This window comes from Ursus arctos, unplaced genomic scaffold (assembly GCF_023065955.2).
Source record: "Ursus arctos isolate Adak ecotype North America unplaced genomic scaffold, UrsArc2.0 scaffold_30, whole genome shotgun sequence".
NCBI lineage: Eukaryota > Metazoa > Chordata > Mammalia > Carnivora > Ursidae > Ursus > Ursus arctos.
In genome coordinates, this window is record NW_026622986.1 from 13,216,010 (window position 1) to 13,236,003 (window position 19,994).

Here is a 19,994-nt window from a genome sequence, read left to right on the forward strand (position 1 = left end):
TGAGTTTTGGGTTAGCTGGTTTTGTATTAGCTGTTGTCATGGGTCTGCTCCTGTTCCTGTCTGTCTGCTTCACCCACAATATCAGGTATAGTTCAGCTGTAATTATTGGATCAAGTACCACATTAAAAGGAGTTTCTGTAGACACTCAGTATACAGCCTATATGTATATATAAGCCACACGGCCCATCTTGTTTGCATTTTACTTGATTTTTTTTTTCAATTGCATCATGCCATTCTTCAATATTAAATCTTTCTGGTGAGATCTTTACCATCCAATTTGTGCCTTCCCTAAGCACCTGCCAGAAACTGACAACTTCTGTTAACAAAACTGTAGCTTAAACAGTTCCTCACACTGTTGCCATATAAATACACCGGTATCGAAACAATAACCATTTACAAATTATAATGGAAAAACATACCATGACACTAGAAAAATGAAAAAGCCCATATATAAATATATCAAGAACAATGCAAAAAAAAAAAGTATGCAGGATTTATATATGGAAAAAGACTACCAGAAGCTAATGAGACTTAAATTGAAAGATATAACATGTATCTAGGTACACTAATTCAAGATTGATTCTGCTAAAATTAATTCTTTTAACCTAATTAGAGACAAATTCTCACTGTGAATTCTTTTTAATTTGGCATAGTGATTAAAAATTCATCTCAAATAGTGTAGAGGTAAATATTGCCAAGAAAATACTGAAAGAGAAGATTAGGAAGGGGAACTATAGATCTGCAATGGATATCAAAACATATTTTATAAAGAAGTTAAAATAGTAGAGTACGGACACAAGAAGAAGACTACCAGTCAACTGAACAGAACACAAAATCCAGAAACAAAAAAAAACATACCTGAGAATTTAATAACGGTGAAGTGGAATTTTGATTTAGGTGAGAAAAGATGGATTAGTTATGACAAGCAAAGAACTATCTTTTATTTTTTAGACAGTTCTTAAAGTTGGAGCACCTGGGTTAGGCATCTGACACTTCATGTCAGCTCAGGTTATGATGTCAGGGTCCTGAGATCAATTCCCGCTCTCCCCAGCCCCCCCCCTGCACTTGGGGGTGGAGACTGCTTAAGACTCTCCTCCTCTCTCCCTCTCCCACTTCTGCTCCCCTTCCCCCCTATCATCTCCCCCCCATTCTCTCAAACACCCCCCCCAAAAACAAAAAAGCTTATATGTAGCACCATGGTCCAAAATAAATCTTGGACTGATTAAAGATTTAATTGGGAAGTAGCAGCAGAAAATAAAAGAAAATGTAAATGTAAGGCTGGGCCAAATGGGAGGATTAAGAGGCATGCAGAAACGCGTTTTCAGTTCACCTGGAGAACGTGCATAGTTTTCCCCTTGTAAGTTTGCACTTGGTGATACATATTGCTGAAGTCTCTGACCATGAAAACAGATTTCTTTCCTCTTTTTTTTCTTTTTTTTACAGTTTTATTTATTTGACACAGAGAGAGAGTGAGAGAGCACAAGCAGGCGGAGCACCAGGCAGAGAGGGAGAAGGAGAAGCAGGGCCCCACTGCACCGCGAGCCTGACGGGGCCTTGATCCCACGACCCTGGGTTCATGCACAGGGAAGGCAGACGCCCAACAAGCTGAGCCACCCAGGAGCCCCTGAAAACGCCTATTGCTGCATCTGCTCAACTCCCTGGAGACCGGCTGGCGCCCAGAAGGACAGGGAAGAGGAGTAAACTGAGGGAGAGTTTGTTTTAGGAAGTTTTCTGGGGGATGAGGCATTCAGCATCCTGAAGATCCATGCACTCTAGCCCCAGTAGTATACAAAGACTGCTTTTCCACACTGGCGAGTCTAACTTCTGCAAAGGTGCAGAAAAGCTCAGCCAGCTCCCACCAGCGTTTGAAGGGACCCCAGCCCTGCTCCCAGGTAATCGCTGGGAGTTGAGAGGCTTGGGCCTCGCACATAGGCTTTGGGCACCGTTGGCCGCTGGCCCTTTGTGTGCTCACTCAGGGACACCAGCCTCTGAAGTGCACAAGCGCGTTTGTGTTTAGCGCCGTTGCTTGGTTACGCTCAACGGTAACAAACCCCGGAGCTTTGCTACTGTGATGTAATGGTGAGGTCAGTTTGCCTATCTCTACAGCTAGTGTTGGGTTGTAGAGGTGGTGAAAAGCCGAGCATTTGCGAAGTGTAAAAAAATGAAGAAGCTTTTTAGCTTTGGCGATAAGTCATCCCTGCCCGTTACCAGCTCCCTGAGGGACGGCTTCGGCCTCCTCAGGCGGGAGAAAAGAACTGTGGCCCGCAGCTCCCGGGAGGGGTACACCATCCGGGACAAAGACCTTAGAAACATTCATAGAGCTGCCTGCCTGGGCGACGTAGAGAAAGTGCATCATCTTGCTGTGGTCAAGAAAAACAGCATAAACTCTCGAGATAAAATGCACAGGTAATAGGGACTTGGAGGCCGGCGGCCCGAGACCGCGGGGAGGAGGTGGGGCGGACCGCGAGAAGCGTGCACCTTCCGGGGCCCAGCCTGCGGAGCCGAGCCCTCCTGTCACCGAGGGCGCTTGGCCTCTTTGCTCCGGAGGCCCGGCACCATGGGCTCTAGCGCCCAGGCTGTCTGAGCAACAAAACAAAAGCTTCAGCTGCCTTTGGACCCACTCATAATTCCCCGCATGGTCCACTTTACAGACAGTTTTGGCGTGATTTATCCAAAGTTCAGTAGTAATAGAAAAGAAATTAAGTGTGTATTTTACTTTTAGTGGACGTCTTTTTATACAATGATGTTGTAAAAAAAGATCTATTCCATAATAGATCATGACCTGAGCCAAAACCATGAGTCGGAAACTCAGGGAACTGAGCCACCCAGGTGCCCCTAAGATGAGAAATTTTAAATCGAAGTATTAGGACTCAATCTCAATTGAAGCTGTGCCTCCTTCCTTTCAAACGAAAACATTTCTGAAGATAGGAAATTGTAGAAATTAACCTTTAACTTCCCTTTTGATATTTATAATAGTATTAAATACTCATATTGGTAATTGATAATACTTGATTTTCATACGATCTATAAATCTAAATATTTTTTTTAAAGATTTTATTTATTTATTTGACAGAGATAGAGACAGCCAGCGAGAGAGGGAACACAAGCAGGGGGAGTGGGAGAGGAAGAAGCAGGCTCATAGCGGAGGAGCCTGATGTGGGGCTCGATCCTATAACGCCGGGATCACGCCCTAAGCCGAAGGCAGATGCTTAACCGCTGTGCCACCCAGGCGACCCTGTAAATCTAAATATTTAATAAAATGAGTTGTCGCTGTTTATTTGAATCCTGAGTTTCCTTTGGCTGAAAGTTTATTAAAAATCAGAGTAAGAATTAGTTTTAAAAAATCATTATTTTAGTCCTCTTTTCCCGTAATGCTTTCAAGAACTAAAATTCCTTTAAATGCCAACCATATGACTAGAACTGCAACAGACCTCTTGTATATATCATTATTTCATTTAATGTAAGGCACCATAGATTGTATGATGCCCCACTATTTTGTGTACCAATAAGAAATTTTAAAAAATTCTGCCATTTATACTTGTAAGACATTTTGAATTATAAATTGCATTCTAATGTCAGAGATATTAAAAGGTGACAGAATGAGCCTCTTAGAATCACTGCAATATAGTATTCTTGGGAATCCTTAAAACGTATCTGCAAAGTAGGCATAATTGTATCACTTTACCTAATTGGAGTGTTGTCTTTGTATAGTAGTAGTAACGATAATAGTTATCATAATATTATGTAACAATTTTTGAGATGCTATTTGTGGTAGGAACTGTTCTAAACACTTTGCATAGATGAGATCACTACTCTTTATTTTATTTATTTATTATTATTATTTTTTAGTAATCTCTATCCCCAACATGGGGCTCGAATTCAGGATCCTCGAGATCAAGAGTCACATGATCTTCAGACTGAGCAGGGCAGGGAACCTGAGATAACTGTCTTTATCCCCATTTTGTTGATGAGGAAATTGAGGATAAGGCTAAGCGATAACTATGAAGTGACAGAGTTAAAGTAGGATTCAAACCCAAGTTGAGCTGAATCCTGAGGTCGTGTTCTACCTAATCAGAGAGGCTGCTCTTTTATTAGTGTGGTGAATGATCACTAATAAATATTGTCCTTTCTTCAAAAGAAAACTAAGTCTTTGTTTTGGAGTCATAGGAATAAGATGCTATTTCACGTTTACAATTACATGAATTAATTGCATGCTTTGAAATAGTGCACTGTAATTTCCTAAAAAGTTCTTTCACTTTCATAGGACTGCTCTCCATTTGGCCTGTGCCACTGGCCATCCAGATGTGGTGAGTTTTCTAGCAGACAGGAATTGCCAGCTTAACCTCTATGATCAAGAAGCTAGGACCCCGCTAATGAAGGTATATTGTAGCCGCTGTGTCTGCCTGAGATGGATTTGATTTAATTACTTAGAATGAAAATGTATTGCATTTAAACATAACTAATTGGTGAAACTTGTGGCATGTTTACTTTAAATTCTCAGAGTTTACACTCTCTTTATTGGTATAATACTGACAGGCCGTGCAGTGCCAAGAGGAGAGCTGTGTAACCATCCTTTTAGAACATGGCGCTGATCCAAATTGTATGGACTATAATGGCAATACTGCTCTCCACTATGCTGCTGCTGGTCAGAACGTCTCAATAGTAGAGAAGCTGCTCTCATACGATGTAGATATTGAAGGAAGAAACAAGGTACAGATCAACTTTATTTATAAAGTATTTGAAAGTATATATATATGTATATATATAAATTATTTAGCCACATTTTATTTACATATTTATTCATATATATAATATATATACTGAATTCTATACATCAAGTTCTGTCATCATGGAAACAACTCCAAAGCCAGGGCAGGGAGGGCTAGAGAAAGGTAATGCCCACGGAAAGGGCAAAGTTCTGTCTCCCAGCCACCCTTCCACCCCAGAACAAAATCTTCCCATTAGCGCTTGGGAGTGGATGGTGGGCTCAGAGCCCACAAAGGATTGAAGGGCTAGAGGGGAGGGAGGAGATGATGGAGGCTGGGTACTGTGCAGGGGCTTAGGAAATGGGTGCTGCTGGGGATGGGTGGGAGACCGTGCGTGACCCAGCGGGGTAACTTGGGTGAGTGCATGTGGGAGGAGAAAGCAGCAGGTGAAGGTTCTGAAGATGAGAGCAAGGGGATCAGGTCATGACATCCTATAGGGGCATGTCCTTGTGCTCACAGCTACTCTGCCCACCATGTAGCACACTGGGCTCTCCCATTTCAGAGAGTAGCTCCTGCTCAGCCTTGTGTAGCTCCTCAGTGGGGTGGTAGCTGTACATGGGGAGTAGTTGATAACCACGCTTACCAGCCCACCTGCTGTTTCTATGACATGCATTACCTTCTACCACTGCTCTTACAGAAACACTGTTGGTTGACCTAGGTAGGTCAATTTTTCATGTTTGGAAGCTTGAGCATGCCCTGAATGAAAATATTTTGAAATAACTGTCTAAGATTTCACTTTGATGATGTATTTTTTATAAATATTTTATTTCTTTGAGAGAGAGCATGAAGGAGAGAGAAGAAACATGAGTAGGGAGGAAGGGCAGAGGGAGAGGGAGAGGGAGAAGCAGGGGAGCCTGATGCAGGGCTGGATCCCAGGACCCTGGGATCATGACCTGAGCCAAAGGCAGATGCTTCACTGACTGAGCCACCCAGGTGCCCCAAAGCTCTCTTTTAATTCAGAGTCCATCTCCTTAGTGACCCATTTGGAGCTTTATGTTGACATAAAGAGTGCTTTATGTTGACATCTGGGATCCTGATGCCATTGACAGAAGAGAATCAAGCACATTTGTATAACCTGGAGAAAACCTTCACCTTTATTGAAAAGCTCTCAAAACTATATCCCTCAAACTCTAATTTCTCAAATGTTAATGTTTGCCACAAAAAAGTATTGTCAAATGGGGATAAGCAAACTTAAATGGATTTCTTTTGCGGTAGGTATGTAGTGCAGTTTTGTAGTATTTCTCAAACATAGATGATCATTGAATCTTTCTATTGGGGCACAGTACTTACCTTCCAGCAAAGAATATGTTCTTTGGAATATAATTTAAGGAACACTACTCCAGAGATAATCATTTAGGTTGTTAACTCAATAAAAATACTTAAAACATTTACTGCTATGTTGTAGAGTTTGGAGATACAGAGATAAAAAATAATCCCTTTCCTCAAGAAGCTCTTGGTTTAGATGGGGTGCGATAAAATAACTAGAGTATACCATGAGAAATACTGTGATAGAAGCCAAGATTCTTGGAACCCGTCAATATTTGAAGTGAGTTTTGGAGAATGACTGCAGTGAAGCTGTTGAAGGGGTGGAGGAGGACTACTTAATTTAATTTATTTTAGTTTTTAAAGAGTATTTTATTTATTTCTTTGAGGGAGAGAGTGGGAGAGAGAGCACGAGCAGAGGGGTGGGTAGAGAGAGAGGAAGAAGCCTGACTTGGGGTTGGATCCCAGGACCTTGGGATCATGACCTGAGCCGACCTGAGCCCAAGGCAGATGCTTAACCAACTGAGCCACCCAGGCCCCCTGAGAAGGGGTATTTTAACGAGAAGACGGAGCTGGTGAAAGCACAGGGGGTGAGAGTACTTTCCAAGTTATATGTTTAAGTTTAGAGGATCCTTTATAAGTTTTAAAATTCAGTATGGAAATATGTACTTTTGTAAAGTATAAATTGCTTTTGCACGTTTACAGGAAGACCTCACACCATTTTTAGTTGCTGTAGCTGGAAACAAACAGCAAGTAGTAGAGTTTTTAATGGAAAGAGGAGCAAATATACATGCAATTGATATATATAACAGGTACAGTAGTTTTGGGTTTTTTTTTTTTTAAACTGTATATTGTTCTAGAGTGGTAACAATTACTCAAGTCAGAAAGATTAACTTAATAAGAAGAGGATTAATTTATAATTATATAGTGAAAATGTCAACATGACATTAGTTAGGCATAAAGCAATTATTCTGTTGGGGCAACATGAAGAACAGTATATGGCAGAATTTATATTCCTTCATATTATTAACTGATGTCATTTGCAGCCTTTTTTTTTGGTATGATTTTATATTAGCTAAAAGGGTTTCATATTAGTTTTACTAGCTTTATAAAGTGTGGACGCCTAACTTTTCTTTTACTTATGACACAATTTTGAACTTTTTAACCCTTTTATAGTATTTTTTGAAACTTCTACTTCATATATATTTTCCTTAAAAGATGTATATTAAACATAAATAGGAGTTGTTTTGTCTGTTGAATGACTCTTTGTTTTAAAATGCTTTTTTTAAAAGAATATTGATATTAGATGATCCCTGAGTGATTATTAATTACTATTACCAGATACTATGGGCTCATCATCCTTTTTCATGTTCAGTATATATATTTTTGTTGTTTTTTTCATTGGGAAGGGTAGAAGGACGAACGATAACGTTAATTGAATAGACTTTTCCTTTAATGAGGACAAATCATAGGTGGGTGATAAAGAGAAAAGAGATGGGCTTTAGACTGACACAGGAGTAGGTGTAATTCCTAGCTTTCCTACTTGCTGGGTGTGTGACTTTGGACACATTACTCATCATCACCAGATACATTTCCTGATATGAAAAGGAGGATAATCATATATCCTTCAAGGGTGGTTGTGTGTAAATAATATTTTATATAGATAGCATTTAATTTAGTGCCTACCACAGGCTTATCCTAGCATCCATAACTGCAAGCATGACTATTTTGTTACCATTACTATGAACACTGTTATTTTAAGACTGCAGATAGCTTTTTAATTTTTTTATTTTTAAAGATTTTATTTATTTGAGAGAGAGAGAGCATGAGCAGGGGAGGGGCTAGAGCAGGGAGCCAGACTTGGGGCTGTGTCCCAAAACCCTGAGATCATGCCTGAGCTGAAGGCAGACACTTCAATGACTGAGTCACACAGGCGCCCGCGCAAATAGCTTTTATACGGACCTGGCCTCTAGATGACTTAGAAGTTCACTGTATCAGATTGAGAAAGAAATGGGGAATTCTTTTTTAAAATCTTCACCTATTCAGACAAGTGACCTCAGCATAGTTTTTTGTTCATCCAAGGACTTTAAAATAGCAACTTCTACCCTACCCGAGTGGGAAAAGAGGCTCCTTTTTTGTCCTTTCATTTTAGCCATGGAGGTAATTTACAAAGGTGAACACTTGAAAATGTTAATGGTTAATTCTGTACTGGCAGGCAAGATATTAACCTGATAAAATATATCAAATTAGCAGTTTAAATAACTCTTAAGTTCCTAAGGGTGAAGTTATCTCTCTGTCATTTTAGAACAGCCCTCATGCTTGCTGTAACTTATGAATGTACAGATATAGTCAAGCTTCTTCTTCAGAAAGGTATTAATATCTCTTTGGAAGCTGAATGGGGATGGACTGCAGAAGAATATGCTACTATTAATGGTTTTAATGTGTAAGTGTTTACATTAAAATGTTATTACTAAACTGAAGTTTCAAATAATTTAACTGTTAGTTCTTACATAACATGAGAGTTCATAGTTTGATTCAGGCACTTTTGGGATGGCACAGAGTTGGCCCACGTCATTTGCCAGAAACCAAGAAACAGGCTAGACTAGTTACAAGTAGCAATGGGTACACAATTCTTTATCTCAGCACTATTGAGACCTTTATCCTTAGGGATCCTAAATGTTCCTGTTTCATTGCAAGTATAACCGTTATGCATGGGGTACAAATAATATTACATCTCTGTTTTTTCTCTTTTCTTTCTTTTTGTAGATTTTATTTATTTATTTGAGAGCGAGCATGGGCGGGGTTGGGACAGACGGAGAAGCAGATTCCCTGCTGAGCCAGGAGCCTGACGTGGGGCTCGATCCGTGACCTGAGCTGAAGGCAGACGCTTAACTGACTGAGCCACCCAGACACCCCAACATCTTTGTTTTTTCTAACTAGTTACGTGGGTCTTGAGATGTTCAGTGTAGTAGAAAACCCTATACTTTCCCTTGAGTGCTATCTCCTATACTCCCCCCTTGAATTTTCCGAGAACCTAAGGAGTTCCCTAAGACCAAAGAGACCATCCTCTTTCACAGGTCGTTTGGAGGGAAAAAAGGACATTATTATCCTTCCCTTGTTTCCTCTGAGTCTATCGCTGCAGCATTGCTATTGAAACTGATTCTGCAGTCGGGCCAGGATTGACCTTTGCTCCCAGCAAGGGCATGATCCACATTCCTCAGTGTTCATGGTGATCCACAGTTAGACTTCAAAGTTCCGACTTTTTTTAGTTTACTACGTGTGCTTATATGCTCAGCTGCTGTTCCGAAGCACCAGCAACCTGTTCTGGCAGCTGAGCCTCCTGGCTTTAGCCACACACACCCTTCCCTTCACACCCCAAAACCTTAACATGAAGCCCATATGTTAGCCCAGACCTTCATGATGAATTACCCTTTGAGGATTTTGCTTGTCTTTTCCGCTAGCAGATGATAGTCGGGGCCATTCTGAGCTGTGAAAGACGTTCAAATAATGCTGCAGGAAGAGACTGGACTTTCCTTTTTCCTTTGTTACTAGCCCTATATCCCAAGCCTGCTTTATACCCTGTGGAGTGCCTTTTTTTACTAGGTGATGAAAGTTCTCATGTTGCCCTTCCCGTAGGAGCAGGCATCACCTTTCCCGAGAGGCCATGTTTTGGGTATAATATTTCATTAAATCCTCTTAACAACTTTGTAAGTAAGGGAGCAAGATGCCTGTTTTACAGAGGAAGACTTTGAGCCAAAGAGAAGTGGCTTATCCTAGAACAAATAACTGTTGGTTATAGAGTTAGGACTTCTGAATTCAAGACATTCCATTATGGCAAGCTGACTCTAATTTACTAAGCCATAATGCCCTCAACTCATGACCGGTTCACCTTACTTGTTTTTCTCCTTTAATTACATGGTTGATAAAAGTTTATAGAACTTACAAATTTGAAGTATATGGGGTAATTTAAGCTTTGATATTAGCTCTGATATTATTTGAAATACTCATGAATATGATATATGTGGTAAATGGTTCTCATATCAGTATTAAAATAGTAACATTACTTATCACCCTTTTTTTATACGTAGCATTCGCCAGCTAATTGCCGAACATAGAGAAGCAATAAGAGCTAAAAATTGTTCACAAAATAGGAACCCAGGTAAGACTTTTCAGAGTGAATTACTTTTGGTGGTCCTAACATAGATGAAATCAGAGTAAGGAAGTTTTGATAATGAAAGAGCAATGGAAAACAAGGAAACAAACCAACCCAATGTGTAAATTGCATATGTATTTTATTTATTTATTTATTTATTTATTTATTTATTTATTTAACGATTTTATTTATTTACTTGACAGAGAACACAAGCAGGGGCAGTGGCAGGCAGAGGGAGGGGGAGAAGCAGGTAATCCGCTGAGCAGGGAGCCTGATGTGGGGCTTGATCCTAGGGTCGGGGGATGCTTAACCAACTGAGCCACCCAGACTCCTCTATTTTTTTTTTTCATTCTTAATATTCTAGTATTCAGAATTATTTAAGAAGTTAATTGTAGGTATTACTGTCATGAACGATGGAAAGAAATTAGAGTGAGAGACAAACCATGAGAGAGACTGGACTCTGGAAATCAAACTGAGGGCTAAAGAAGGAAGGGGGGTGGGCGGATGGGGTAACTGGGTAATGAGTATTAAGGAGGGCTTGTGTAGTGATGAGCACTGGGTGTTACACACAAATAATGAATCGCTGAACACTGCATCAAAAACTTATGATGTACTGTAAGCTGGCTAACTGGACAGAATAAAAAAACATAAAGTACCTCAATGTGAACAACAACAACAAAAGTCAATTGTAGGTAATTTAAAATATGAGGCAGTATTGTCTGAAAAGAAATTCATTATTTTAGTTATGACCCCTAAAATCCCATATGATATCTTTGTGTAAATAAGAAAAAGAGATTTTTAAGTTAGTATGTTTTATCTTTCCTCTATAAGCATATTATAACAAATTGTACTTGTTATGAAAATGGATCTTTCAATTTTTACAAGTAGAATGCATTGAGTAAATATTATGACCTAGTGATTTGTCTCATTAAAAAAGGAGCTATCCTTCAAACTGGGAACTCCACAGTACCATCCTGGTACTGTAGACAAATGGCAAACAATAAGAACTGCAAAACTTAGCTAGTGTGTAGCAATACCAATGAGACTGTTTTTGTGTGGGTGTGTGTGTTTTTAAGGTAACTGTCTATGGTACAGAAGTCAGAAAAGAAATGCCTTGTCGAGAAGCATAGGTTGTTTTACGTATTGTTGTGTCAACAATATCTCACCATTAACAACTTCATTTCTCATGAGTGAAACAGAATGAGATGTTGACTTCATTAGAACAATGTTTTCTGCTGTTTGTTGCATAATTGTCACGATACCGTAATTTTGTTAGAACAAGATACTCTGTTGCCATTAGTCAAAATATTAGCATAATAAATATTCAAATGGGGCAACTGAGGCTCAACGGATTATAATAAAAGCACAAAAATGGTTCGCAATAACTAAAATGCTACCATTGCTCCCTGGGTGTGTCACCTAGTGCATTGTACAATCTGAAACGTATGAAGAAATCTTTAACTTAGTAGCCTTTTGTTAAAGAAATTCTGTAGGTTGGTTTGGTTTTGCAATTTACTCATTTTCATTTGTTCACTTAACAAATAGCTATCAAGTGTCTTTTAGTTCCTAAGTGTTATTCCGATGTTGTAGAATACAAACATTCAAAAAACACACTCCCCGCCCTCCAGGAGTTTGTTATTACCATTGTAATTTTTATTATTTACTTTATTCAGCGCTTACTATGTGCCAGAGTCCCCTAGTGCTTATAATTATCATTGTTATTTTTTTAGTGCTATTTAATATGTTCCAGATACTGTAAGTCCACATGAGGAATTAGAGTTTTAGGAGAGTGGGTCGAATTTAAGGTAAGTATGCAGACTGAGTAGTAAGTTTGCCAGGTAAAGAGGCAGAAAGACGATGTTTGGCAGGAGGAACATCCGTCAAGATTACATGTTTTGCCGAGGGAACAGCAGTGCAAAGGCTAAGATGTACGAGTGAACTTTGGAAGATTTATGAGCAGTTCAGTTTTGTTGGTATTAAAAGTGTGCTATGGGAATGGTTGGAATGAGGTGAATACTTAGCTAAGGCAAGCTTATGAAAGTTTTTTGGTACTATGGAAAGGAGTAGATCTTACCCTGTAGACCTTGGGAAATTAGGTAGAATGCTCTTAGCTGCAAATAGTAGGTGACTTGTAATAGTGACTAAAATGGGGCACCTGGGTGGCTTAGTCAGTTAAACGTCGACTCTTGGTTTTAGCTCAGGTCACAATCTCAGGGTCATGAGATCAAGCCCCACATCCCGTTGGGCTCCGTGCCCAGCATGGAGACTGCTTGAAGATTCTCTTCTTCTGCCCTTCCCCCATTCGTGCACTCTCTCTTGCACACTCTCTCTCTCTCTCTCTCTACTCAAATAAATAAATAAATCTAAAAAAACTGAAACAAAACAGTGACTAAAAAAAATAGGAACCAGAGTTGTTTTGATGATGTAGTGATGTCATCAGGATCCCAGTTGTGTCTTTTTCAGCTTTGAGGTTGGCAGTATTTTGTGTCTCCTTTTCTGATTGGCTAATTAGCTACAGCTCCAGGCATATTCTCACATGAGAATATCCATGGACTGGAAGGACTGTTTTCCTTTATATGTTTCTTTTAAACAGGAAGAGAACTCAGAGGCTTGCAGTAAATTTCCTCTAACATGTTATAGGCTAGATTATATCACATGCTTGTTCCTAAACCAGTCACTGGTAAATCAGGTATTGTGAGTAGCTTAGACTAATCATTTCTCCTTTTGAAGCAGGGGTGAGGCCACGTTCTTTGTGTATGGGGACAATAAATATCCAGATAAAGTTGTGGTTCTCCAGCAAGAATGAAGAATATGGAATGGCTATTGGGGAGGGAGCCAGTGGTATTTGATGCAGGGATTCATTGGAGAATTTGAAGCAGAAGGCTAATAAGATTGGATTTGAATTAGGGCATAAAATAGGGATCAGCAGGCTTTTTCTATAAAGGGCCGGAGAGTGAATATTTTAGGCCGTGTGGTTTCTCAACTACATTTACCATTGTAGTATGAAAGCATCCATAGCAATATGTAGGTGAGTAGATGTGACTGTGCTCCAATAAAACTTTATTTACAGCACGAGATGGCCGGTCAGACTTGGCCTGTGGTGGTAGTTTGCTGGACCCTCATGTGGAGGATAGATTGAAAGGAACCATGTAAAAGGATTAGAAGACAAAGGAAGCTTATATTTCCTTAGCCTAGTATCAATCCATTATGAAATTTTCACCCTACTATACTGAAGAAGTCAGGAAGCTCAATTTATTCAATTTAAAATGTAGTTCTTTTTCTAGGCTTTATGTCTTTCTCAATTTTTTTATTAAACATATTTTTAAAGATTTCATTTATTTATTTGAGAGAGAGAAGAGAGCACAAGTGGTGCAGACGGGGAGAGGGAGAGGGAGAAGTAGATTACCTGCTGAGCAGGGAACCCGATGCAGGGCTCGATCCCAGGACCCTGAGACCATGACCTGGGGTGAAGGCAGACACTTAACTGATTGAGCCACCCAGGTGCCCGCTTTCTAAATTCGTTTTGCTTAAAAAATTTTTGTTCATTTAAGAAATAACAATAATAGTTGGTGGCCTTTTTTTTTTGCCTCTGGCAGGGGAAATATAAAGCAGAGACAGAAAAGAGGTATAGTTAATACAATTTCATGATTCTTGAATGTGGAAAGTTAGGGGAGAGAGGAAATCTAAGAAGATTCATATGTTTCCACATTGTACACTAGCATTTAAATTGGACATGAAGAATGAGTAGGACTTTATTGGATGAAGAGAGGAGAGCAGTGGGAATAGGGAAGACCAGGTTTTTGTCTATATGTTCAATTTGATGGAATATCCATGGAGCATATTTTCAGGAATTGGATAATGGAATACTAGGAGTTTCTAGCTGGAGATAGAGCTTCAAGGTTGGAGGTGCGGATTTGAAATAATCTGATTAGAATTATTAGGCAAAGTCATAGCTTGGGCCAAGATTGAGCTTGTCCATGATGGAGAACATACAGAATGAGGAGAAGGCCAGTGAACAAACCCTGGGAATACTAATATTATCAGGGGTGGACGAAGGAGTAGGAGTTGGTAGCGAAGACTGCGGAGTGGCTGGGGACACCTAGGAGAGGAATTAGGGGAAGTGATGTTGAAAAAATTAAAAAAAAGAATTTCAAGGAGGACTATTAATTGTATCAAATAAAATTACTGAAAAAAAAGTTGGATTTAACTTTTAAAAGATCTTTGGTGGTAGCCTTTTCAAAACAACAATTTTTGAGTTGTAAGGTCTATTGTTTACATGATTGGTACTTTCTGTGTCCAAATATGGAAAAATAACACATCAAGTAAGGTCCTACCTGACTTTTTTGTTAGTATCTACCCAGACAGAGTCAAGGGAAAATGGTCTAGACTGGTGAGTAGACTTGCCAACATTTTCCTATAATTGTCAAAACCAAAGAGTCAAGGGTGACGAAAAGTGTTGTCTTTCTTACCTGTTTCTTGTGGAGATACTTGAGTTTTTCCTCAAGTCCTTGATATGCTCTTGGGATGAATACTAAAACAAGAATCTGGGAGCAATAGGCAGGAAGCCACTGTCAGGCCCTATCTCTGATATGGAATCTTGATGCATCTGTATTTTGACAGTTTTAAATTTTGGTCAGAAATAGTTTACAGACCAGCAGTTTGGAGAAACTGACCTCTTTTAAATATTTTATTGCAGAATACTGGTATAATACCAAGGAGAAAATACAAGGTGATATGCCGAATATATTAGTTCTCACTAGTTTAGAAATTCTGTGTCAGTAAAAAAAGTCAATACCTGACTATTTTTGTTAGTGATGTCTCTCTTGATCCTCTTTTCATTTGCCTTCTTCTAATATCTCCACTTTTATGGCTCCTTTCTGAATTTCATCTCTAAAGAAAGCGCTAGGGAAAATTGTGTTGAAGTCTATCACTATTAGAACACATTTCTACCATATGTATGTTTGACATATGTGTGTATTTCCTTCTAAGGTAATGGGCTACCTAATCTAAAGTGTATCTCATATTTTCTTAGTTTCTTACACTCAACTTCTTTGTACATGTACCACAGTGACAGAGCTAGTGATGATGGTCTGCCAAGATTGAAAACATTTTCTGGATTGTCACATAGAAATTTTTATCTGATACGCTTTTAATGTGACATGCTTTTCTGTTTTTTTCAGAAATTGGTAAACTGTGGCTTAACGACAATATGTGGCCAATTAGATTACCACGTTTTTAGCCATCTATGTATATAAGATAATTCACTTTGTTTTCCCCCAAATGAGTCCTATTGGTCTTTAATGATCAGACCCACTCTTTTCAGAGTGGAGTGGATAACATCCTATATTTTGGATGGAGAATTTTTGACTTTTTGACTAGTTTGTTAACAACTGCCTCTAATAGGGGAATTATGTTTTTAATTGTGTAAGAAATTAAGAAAAAGACTGGAAACAAAAAAACTATAATCAGTAGTGTGTAATCAGTAGTTATATATTTTTCTATAATTATCCCAGTTACCTTATTGATTCAAACTACCATAAAATGAATTAAGCCCTATTTAGTTGGAGAACATTTATGTGATCTTTTCATTTTTTTACAGGAACTTTTATACTGTAGGATATTTTGATAATCATCAGGATTCTCGTTTTTCCTGATTAAAATAGGATTGTTGCTTTTTTCACATTATTTTCTGACAGCATTATTTCATCCTTTATTCAAATGGATATAGAAATATAGAAATCTCCAAGGCAAATAGTAAGAAAAACAGATTGAAGGAAAGGTGTTCTGTGAAATGACCTTCTGACTGTAATCATGTATAAAACATCAACCCAAATCATAAAGATTTCACATTATGCAGTTGTATTAGAGGCTCCCAAAACGACACCCAGATGTGGTTATTCACTAGAAGACCTCACAGGTCTCAGCATAGTTGTACTCATGCCTGTGGTTTATTACGGTGAAAGGATACAAAACAAAATCAGCACAGAGCAAAGGGGCATGGAGTGATGTCTAGAGGAAGCCAAGTGCAGGTTTCTATGCGTATGGATGTGCTTCATTCCTCCAGCATCACATTATGATGACACATGTGAAACGTTGTCTGCCAATAGAGGAATCTTAGAGAGACTAAATGAAGTTTTCTTTAAATGACAGTCAGGTAGGCATCTTTCCCCTAGCATATACCAAAATTCCAGGTTCACAGAAGGAAATGAAGTATACAGGATAAATCACCTGGTTGGTACCAAGACTTAGGCAGAGCCACTCTTAGCAGTTATGGAATGGTGGGAACACTGCACACATCCAGGCTCCCAGATACCAACCAAGGGCCAACCATTCAGGTGGGATCTAACGGTGGCAGTCTTTGGCCTGCTGTATGGAATCTTTTCTGCACAGGAATTATAGCCCTGACTTACTTTGTATTCAGATTTTCTTTTAATAGCAAGTAATATGGTGATATAACATGGTACTGATTTCAGGAGCATCATCCATATTAAATTGAAGTGATGGTTACTTTTTTGACTTTTGGTGAATATTTAACAGGTTATTTGTACATAAGTTACTAGGGTAATATTAGGTAATTATAATCTTTTTTTTTATCTGATTAAACTTTCATTAGGATTCTCAGATTGAACAATGATTTCTGATTTAAAGTGAGAATAGAAACTTTTAAGTATATAGATAATACAGTTTTGTTTCCTATTGTGGTGAATCGCTGTTTATAATTATAAAATATTCATTTTTATTTGTCAGTTATTTTCTTGCCTAAGTATGCAATTCAAATTCTTTGCTTTATGTATTTTCATATAGTTCAGTTTGGTGGGTAATACCCATATTCTGTAACTTTGGTCTTTATCTTGATTCTCAAGGTGGCTGTATCTTGCTTTAATACATGTAATAGCAGGCTCAATGGATACTTTTTTCCCCCTACAATAAATAGGCCACCTTTTTTAGAGCATTTTCAACTTCATAGCAAAACATAGCAGAAGTACAGAGAGTTTCCATTTACCCCACGTTCCCATACGTGTCTAGCCTGCCCTTTTGTCAACATCGTGTACCACGGTGGTACATTGTTACATTTACATTAAGTCATCCTTGTCCCCCAAAGTCCATAGTTTACATTAGGGCTCAGTCCGGTGTTGTACACCCAATGCACCCATGTGGTGTCACATAGAAGAGTTCCACTGCCTCAAAAGTCCTCTGGGCTGTGCCTATTCATCCCTCCTTTTGCCGCAACCCTTAATTCCTAACTTAAAAAGTTTTACTTTTTCCAGAATGTGAAAGAGTTGCAATCATACAGTAGGTATCTTCTTGGATGTTTAAAACATTAAAATTCCAAGGTAATTGAATGTAGTGATTCAAGATTGCCTTTGTCCTTTGTTTTTTTCTGTTTTTTTTCATCAGTGTAGGATCTGATGACATGTGCCTTACGGACTGAGAAAGTGTGATTTCTGTAGACATTTGTCACATAATGGGGAGGGTTGAGAACAATGACATTATGTACTACTACCTAGCACTAACCATTGGTACCATCCTCGTCTAAGAGGTGAGTCCAGATAGACTCTCTAGCAATGAAAGTAGGTAGTCTCAAGAGGTTATACTTTATTAAACCAGACACTCAAATCACTAACTCTTTCAAACTCACCTTGCAATTGGAAATAAGGCACAAGAGAGTCTGTTTGCTGTGTTTTGCAATGCTGCAAAGTACCGTGGCTACAGACCAAACTTTATGGCAAGGTGTTTCATGGTAAACTTAACAGTCTCTGCTGAAGTGCTGGAGAAGTTCTGCTGTGTTACAGCAAAATAAGTACAGTCTCTTTTAACTGCTCCTGGTCGTGGAAGTCCAGAAGAATCATGCTATTTAAGTTTGACTTTGTCAGTCTCTGATAATGATTCTGCTGATGATAGCATTTTCTGTCAGTCTCATAGGGTTTGGTTCCAATTATGGTCATTATAAACATTCACTTGCAGGTACCATATTTTGATAAATACCATTCTTTTCTTGCATTTGGTAAACGTAGAGGAGAAAGTAAGATTTCTTAATGCATTAACTGCCTACCAATAGTATAGTTAATGTTCCCTCCAGTGTGGTTTCCAGGTGTGTTCCCAAAGGAATACTTTTTTTTTTCTTTTACATCAATTTATTGGAAACTGCATTGGCAACACTTTGCAATATATTTATTCTTTATAGTTATTCTAAATTTATTACTAATTAATTTGCAATTTGGAAAGAAAAATTTCAGTGCACAGTTGTAAATTTCATTCTCTTAAAATTGTCACCTTAAATATACAGGTCTGATTACTCTGGTAAGCAATAGCAATAATGTTCAAGCGCCACGTCTCCTAGCGTTTATGATGTTTGGCTTTCTAGAATCAACAGTTGGTCATTTTCAATATTATTACAATATGACCAGCTAATAAGCTTGACAAAAATTCTAACTAGTCATTTCTAAAAAGGAGACGACAGTTATAATACAGATACACAATATACTAAAAATCCAAGGGCTTAAAATTTCATGTACTGTGTGCCTACAAATAGGAAACCAAATGTTCCTCTAGTTCAAGTTATCTAATTGTATCAAGAAAAACAATCTGTTAACCAACATCCCTGCTAAAAAATAAATCATCACAAAACACAGGTGATTTCCTTCCTACATTATAAAGGAGCAAAAACCATAGGTAAAAATGTAGTGTCTCTATAACCAATTAAAAACAATATATACCTGATTAAAAGACCAGTCAAGTCTATAAGAGAAATAACACACAAAAAAGCCAGTTATATTTTAGGTACAAGTGACAAATATATTTCTTTTTATTGTTATTAAAGTCTTCTCCGATGTAGTTCAGTAAATGAAGCATTTTATTTTATTTTATTCCACTGTTGGTCATAGTCTGAACCCTACACACTCCCTTCCCTTTCACCTCAAAGGGAGCTCCTTTGTATATAGCCACACACTCATCATTAGTAAAGAGATCAGGCTGCATCTGCTCCCAAATATTCTTAGGATTCAGCTCCTTGTCAGGCTCTCCAGGAACAGACCCATTAGGGGGTGCCAAGATTTCAACCTTCTCAGGTGAACTAGCGCACATCACCATTGCTTGAGATACTACTCCCCTCATCTTTACAGGTTTCCGGTTACAAAGTAAAATCACCATCCGATTTTGCATCTGTTCAAGAGGAACATGATTCACCAGGCCACTGACAGCTGTTCTTGGGGCTGTTTCTCCAACATCTACTTCTTCCATATATAAAGAATCTGCATCAGGGTGTTTTCTGGCAGTGATGATACAACCAACTCGAAGATCCAGACGAGAAACATCTACTGGCTTAGAATCAGCACTTCCTGCTACCGATTGCTGTTTTTTTCTTCTTTTTCTCTCCTTTCACTTCAATTTTCTCTTTCATCTTCTTTTCTTCTGCTCTTCCTCCTATCTGTTCTTTCGCCCCAGAAGTAACAGTTGTTATTGGTCTAGACTATATCACATTTTCAAAAACCATGGAATTAGCATGCAGCAGAGTACCAGATGGAAATGGTATTTGTTTCACTCCATTTTGAATTTCTGGCTGAATTAGCTCTTGTTTCAATTCTTTAATTACTTTAATTTAGCATTTTCAACTCGAAGTTTCTTCTCTTCTCTCAAAGTTGCCTGCAAAATTGCTTTCTCCTTAAGAGCAACTTGCTGCTTTAAATATTCAATAATTTGATCTGCTTCTGCACCCTTCTGTTCCAGTCTCTTTAGAACAGCACCATTAGTTGCCATTTTTGCCAAGAAAGGACAGAAAATCATGAATCAGTGGTCAGAGGAACCTAGGGAGC

The 19,994-nt window shown here is 38.6% G+C and overlaps 1 protein-coding gene and 1 pseudogene across 1 annotated transcript in view; one reads left to right on the forward strand and one right to left on the reverse strand.

The window, feature by feature from the left end:
* Positions 1-19,994, forward strand: part of LOC125280907 (ankyrin repeat domain-containing protein 26-like) — a 414,415-nt gene that overhangs the window by 8,772 nt on the left and 385,649 nt on the right. The window contains exons 3-8 of the mRNA XM_057304708.1: positions 1,444-2,406; positions 4,265-4,379; positions 4,537-4,710; positions 6,735-6,841; positions 8,335-8,472; positions 10,118-10,188. Of these exons, the coding sequence (XP_057160691.1) occupies positions 2,162-2,406; positions 4,265-4,379; positions 4,537-4,710; positions 6,735-6,841; positions 8,335-8,472; positions 10,118-10,188 (850 nt within the window). The 5' untranslated portion in view covers positions 1,444-2,161. The remainder of the gene's footprint in view (positions 1-1,443; positions 2,407-4,264; positions 4,380-4,536; positions 4,711-6,734; positions 6,842-8,334; positions 8,473-10,117; positions 10,189-19,994) is intronic.
* On the reverse strand, positions 12,590-19,973 carry LOC125282108 (aminoacyl tRNA synthase complex-interacting multifunctional protein 1-like; annotated as a pseudogene).